General features: G+C 33.4%; 1 protein-coding gene across 2 annotated transcripts in view; it reads right to left on the bottom strand.

Annotated features, from left to right (window-relative positions):
* LOC102681257 overlaps positions 1-6,035 on the bottom strand; it is a 13,669-nt gene that overhangs the window by 2,026 nt on the left and 5,608 nt on the right. For both annotated transcript variants that reach the window (XM_006622119.2, XM_006622118.2), the window contains exons 3-6: positions 3,708-3,941; positions 2,005-2,162; positions 1,425-1,825; positions 690-767 (exon numbers count right to left, since the gene is read on the bottom strand). In XM_006622119.2, coding sequence (XP_006622182.1) covers positions 690-767; positions 1,425-1,825; positions 2,005-2,162; positions 3,708-3,941 — 871 coding nt within the window. The remainder of the gene's footprint in view (positions 1-689; positions 768-1,424; positions 1,826-2,004; positions 2,163-3,707; positions 3,942-6,035) is intronic.

The raw sequence follows: 6,035 nt of genomic DNA, 5'->3' as shown, positions 1-6,035 counted from the left end.
GTGAATATTTTCCAACTAATTGATTCTCAAGGACTTACCGTCCGAGTATATGGAGCTTCCAATAAAAAATATACAAGTATTTTCAATTTTTGAAATTCAATTAATTAAATATATTTTTTTTTCTCTTTTTTTAGGAAAATCTTCCTAATCATTTCCTTTCATCTGAAAATCTATTTTTACAGATAGATCACTTTTGTTCTGTTATTTTTAATCGTCTCAAAGCGGATATTTTCCAACTAATTGATTCTCAAGGACTTACCGCCCGAGTATATGGAGCTTCCAATGAAAAATATTATACAAGTATTTTCAATTTTTGAAATTCGATTAAAGATATATTTTTTCTTTTTTTTAGAAAGATCTTTCTAATCATTTCATCTGAAAATCTATTTTTACAGATAGATCACTTTTGTTCTGTTATTTTTAATCGTCTCAAAGCGGATATTTTCCAATTAATTGATTCTCAAGGACTTACCGTCCGAGTATATGGAGCTTCCAATGAAAAATATTATACAAGTATTTTCAATTTTTGAAATTCGATTAAAGATATTTTTTTTCTTTTTTTTAGAAAGATCTTTCTAATCATTTCCTTTCAACTAAAAATCTATTTTTACAGATGAATCATTTTTGTTCTGTTATTTTAATCTTCTCAAAGTGAATATTTTCCAACTAATTGATTCTCAGGGACTTACCGTCCGAGTATATGGGGCTTCCACCGTGCCTGCAAGCAGTACAACCAGGTATAGCGGATGAAACTAATGCCACGCGATCTGAAAATCAAAATGCAATCAAAATAATGCACCAATTTATATCTTAAAATTTTATCATTTTCCATCAGATTTAAGAAATTGTAATCGATATCGATATATATAAATTGTTATCATATACATTATAAACAATATATATATATATATTTAACACTTGTTGGCAAAATAAAAATTTTCAATTAGACGCATTTTTTACTAATCTAGTCTTCAATTAATCATTTCCTCTCTTCCCTGTTGTTCTATCTATCCTTTTAATTTACATTATAAGACACGAAAGTCGTCGCGTGTTGACATCGTGTGAAACGATCGAAATGGAACGAAGAATGAAACTGGGTGGGGGTGCGTGCGTGCGTGAAAATACACGGTGAAATTTGCTCTTGCTTTTCAATAAAAAAAAAAAGGAAAAAAAAAAAAAAAGAAAAAAACACGGTGAAATCGCGTTACTGGAAAGTATCATTCTAAAAAAAATATCACTTCAAAAAAAAACCGCTCATCAATTAAACTCTATAATTCGTTTCTTTTTAAAAGAAAAATCCATCATCAGAATTGATTAAATAACGAGCTGACGACGATCGTGACAGCGATTTAATTGCTGAAAACTCGGCTGAAAGGATGAATTATTATGAATTATTATTTTATCGGCTGTACGAACGAACGTACCACCGCTGTGATAGTGCATCTTCCTCTTTAAAGAAGCTTCTGCCGGTTTGAAGTGGAAGAAGGAGGGCGAGTAACCGCTGCCGGGGAGCGAGCTCATGGCGTCGTCCCGATCACGAATCACCGTCGCGGAAGCCTCCCGGCCGAGGGCAGCCAACTGTCGACCCTTGGGCAGGAACATGGTCAGGAAGACGAGGAGGGAAGTGGCCAGTAAGCCGTAGGCGAGCCAAGCCTCCCTGTCGCTCCCCGTCGAGGCCGCCACAGAGCCGATCGCGCTCGATACCCAAATCGGAAGCGATAAACCGACGGCCAGGCCGATAAACGCCGCCTCCCGGTTGTTGTCCCGGACGCCGCGAGCTCGAACCGCCAAACAAGCAACCGCCACCAGCAACGCGCCTGGATACCTAAACAATGGGTGGGAAGAAAAAAAAAAATCGAAAACCAAACCTCTTTTTTGGAAGAAATTTTCTTCCAAACGTGATAAGAGGAGAGAAGATTTAATTTCTTTGTTTTATTTGTTTTAAGAAAAAGGAAGATGGAAGATAGAAAGGTCGGAAGGAAAGTTTACATTTCGAATGTTTACCCGAGGGAGGCGACTATCTGCCCGAGAGGTGTTTTGCAACAGGACACGGTGAAGTTTTGTCCAGTATTTTGTACTTGGATAACCATTGGCGGCTCGCCGTAAAACCATTGCCCAATGATAGCCACCTGTACGAGCACTGCAAATCCCAATACCAGCGCCTGTAACAAGCAGAGAGAGACAGATCACCGTTGCATTAACTATATATATATATATTTATATTTATATATATTTATTTTATTTATTATATTATTATATAATAAATATATATATATTTATTATATATATATATATATTATATTTATATTTATATTTATATTTATATATATTTATTTTATCTATTATATTATTATATAATAAATATATATATATATGTATAAGCTTCTTTTCAGATCTTGAACTTGGTTTTTTGATTTTTGATCGATAGAATGCCGATAATTATTACGGCATTCTCAATTAACGTTCTTAACGCTCGCGGTTGTCGCGCTATAATTCATGAACAAGCGGTTCCATCCGAGCGAGGGTTTCCATTAAAAGAACGTGATTATAATAAACGAGGAATTATATCGGACGAGTAGAAGAAGAGAGGCTGATTTTTATTTTATTTTTTCTAACAAGTTATTTCATAAACTGGTTTCCAGCTCTTATCATCGCTTCCTTTAAACGGCGTGTAATCATATGTACAGGCAATAAAAGAAAACCCCGTTGGATGCCCGTTACGCGGGGAAGAAAATGTCGGATATATATATATATATATATATATATTAATAACGTTGCAGAGGGAACGGGCAGGGCATGGTTAACGACCACACAACAGTTGCACTTACTGCTATTGGTAAGCGGGCGTGGAAGCGAGCTATTGCTTTTCATTCAGATCCCGTCCCGCGCGTACAAATGGTCGATCGAGATCGACATCCGGATCCCCGGACACGCGGCGGAATAAGAAAAATCCCTTCGCGCATCGTTCCTTGTTCGACGAGTTGTTCCACGAGTTTTCTGCCTGCCACGAGTTTTCTAAAGCTCTGTTCACAACACGCCTACAATTTCAACGCCTCTCGATTCTGTATTTTCAATCTGTTTTAAAGGTTGACGGGGATTTCGAAGGGAATGAAGAAGAAACGGTTGTCGAAAGTTGTTAATCGCCGTTATATCGAATTAGAATAGGGAAGGAAAAAGAGAAAAAGTTTTCATATTTTGTTCATATTTTTTCCTTTTTTCTTTCCCCCCCTCTTATTCGAATATATATCCAATTTTTGTATGAAAAAGAAGAATATTGTTATTTCACGAAGCGTAATTGAATTCGTGATGAATTGTAATTATTTTAAATCTAAGTTAATTATTTATCAAAATTATTTAAATTAGATTTAAATTATTAAAAATTATAAATATAAATTATTATTATTATTAAATATTTATTAAATATTATTATTTTAAATAAAAAATAATTTTAGATTTAATTGTTATTTTAAATCTAAATTAATTATAGAGCGGAGAGAAGAAAATTTTCATCAAAAAAAATATTAAATTTAAATGTTACCATTTTAAGATAAATTTCAAGTTTTATTCCACGCACCGTTTAAATTAATAATATAATAACGTGTCAATATTATTTATAATATATATAAATATAAATATTAATTGTATATATAAATATATATAATTATATTTATATTAAATTATAATTATATTTCTCTTTAATAACTTACTTGATAAGGTGCCGGTAGATAAACCCCGCTATTTAACGAGAGCAGGAACACGCATTTAACCAACAAGGCCGCAAAGACGAGAGCGGCAGGCAAGCCGACTAATCGAAATGCGGCGCAGGAGAGAGGATTTTGGCTGAGGGAGGCCGCCGCTGAGAGTCCTGCCAGTAGGAAAAGGCCTAAAAGTAGAGCTTGTCCCAAAAATAAATGTCGTCTATTTGGCGCGGTCACTCTTGCCTGAAAAATATCATTATTATTATTATTAATTAAATTTGTCAATTTCTTTTTCTCTTTGCAAACACTTATTCATTTAATGCGATCAAATCATTTTTTTTTTTTGAATAATACACGAACCGCAACGAGTGTTTACTCTGAAAAAGGATATATTCTGAATATACATCGCTCGTAAAAAGAAATTCAGGGAAAATAAAGTGCGCACGCGTTCACGTTTCACGCGAGACGAATGCTCTGATTTTTCTTTTTTTTTTTTTTTTTTTTTTTTCCTTCAAGATAAATCTCGATATGGCAATAAGAAAGTAATTTGCACGTACGTAAGATTTTCTTTTCAAACGCTGTGTTCTCGTTCTCGTTTCCCTTAATTTCGTTGTGTTTTATTCTGTTAATGTTAATGTAACAAGACACGGCGAAGAGATACGAGATAAAGATTGTTCGAACGAATTGATTACGTTCCATATACAGATTGATTGTAATAATAAACGAGATTTAATTTCGCTAATTGGAATAAGTAATAAAAATAAAGAAGCGTGGAAAGAACGAAAAGAATAGATTTATATCTATTAACTCGTACAAGCAAATCGATTGCTTGTTCAAGTTAATAGATTGCGTATATATATATATATTTATGTTAATTAAGCGAGAAGATTCATTTTGTTATTTCTCTTTTCGATTAATTTTCTTACAGGTTTAATTAATCAGATTATGAATCATAGAAATTTGATTTTTCGCGTTTAATATTATAAATTAATATCGTAAATTAATAATTTATAATTTTTCTAACAACATTTAACATTTCACATTTTTTTCAATAATAACCCATTTACAACGTAATGATAGAAAAAAAATTAAAAAAATTAAAAATACGATTCGCAAAACATTACATACATATTTAAAAAATATATATATATATATATACACATAAGTATCAAATTTGTTATCGAAAGCTTTCCTGCCGGCTCACCGGAGTGTTCAATGGAGTGTATCGGTACGAGCAGACGACACGAACAGCAGAAGAAATAGGTAGTCGACATGCAAACTAGGCCTAGGTCTCGTTCGAAATTGCGAGCGTGCCGGGGTTATTGGAGCTTGTCGAAGCTCGAACGAAAACAATTACCATAAAATCCTTGCATATCGTTTCGTCTACGCGTCATCAATGTTTTACGCGAGAAAAAGACACCGAGATTCCTTTCCTTCTTTCCTTCTCTCCGAGCTCTATTAATCCGCCCCTCCCTCTCCCCTCTCCCCTTCCCCTATTATACAGATCATAGATGCGATCGCGCGACCGCGAAAACACGTTACGTATCATTGAACGCGAGAACGGTTCAATTGGCAACAACAACAACAACAGCAACAACCTTCTTCCCCCACCCCTCCCGCTCTTTCCCAATACCCGTCGAACGAGACGTCTCCGCGCTCCATTTCCGGTCGCGAAACAATCGAGTTATAAATTCTTATAACTTGACATAACGACAACGACGCCCTCTTCCCCATTTCAAACGGATAATTAAATATTCATTCAATTTCCTTAGACTTCGTATGCACACTGTAACACGAAATATATCCACGAAATATCACGTTGAAATAATACGACAATAAATCAAAAAAACGTCGCGTATTATATATATATAAGAATAATTAAATATTTATCAATTTCGTTAGACTTCGTATGCACGCTGTAATACGAAATATATCGACGAAATATCATGTTGAAATAATACGACAATATATCAAAGAAACGTCGCGTATTTTATATATATATATATATATATATAAGAATAATTAAATATTAAGTTTCTTAGGCTTCGTATGCACCGTACGAATTGACACCGTAATACGAAATATATCGACGAAATATCACATTGAAATAATACGACGATAAATCAAAGAAATGTTACGTATTATATACATATATATAAGAATAATTATATATATATATTATAAGAATAATTAAATATTAAATTTCATAGACTTCGCATGCACACCGTACGTAATACGAAATATATCGACGAAATATCACGTTGAAATAATACGATAATAAATCAAAAAAAACGTTGCGTATTATATATATATATAATATAATAAATATATATATAA

This window comes from Apis dorsata, unplaced genomic scaffold, assembly GCF_000469605.1.
Source record: "Apis dorsata unplaced genomic scaffold, Apis dorsata 1.3 scaffold_665, whole genome shotgun sequence".
NCBI classification, from domain to species: domain Eukaryota; kingdom Metazoa; phylum Arthropoda; class Insecta; order Hymenoptera; family Apidae; genus Apis; species Apis dorsata.
This window is presented reverse-complemented; position numbering and strand designations above follow the sequence as displayed.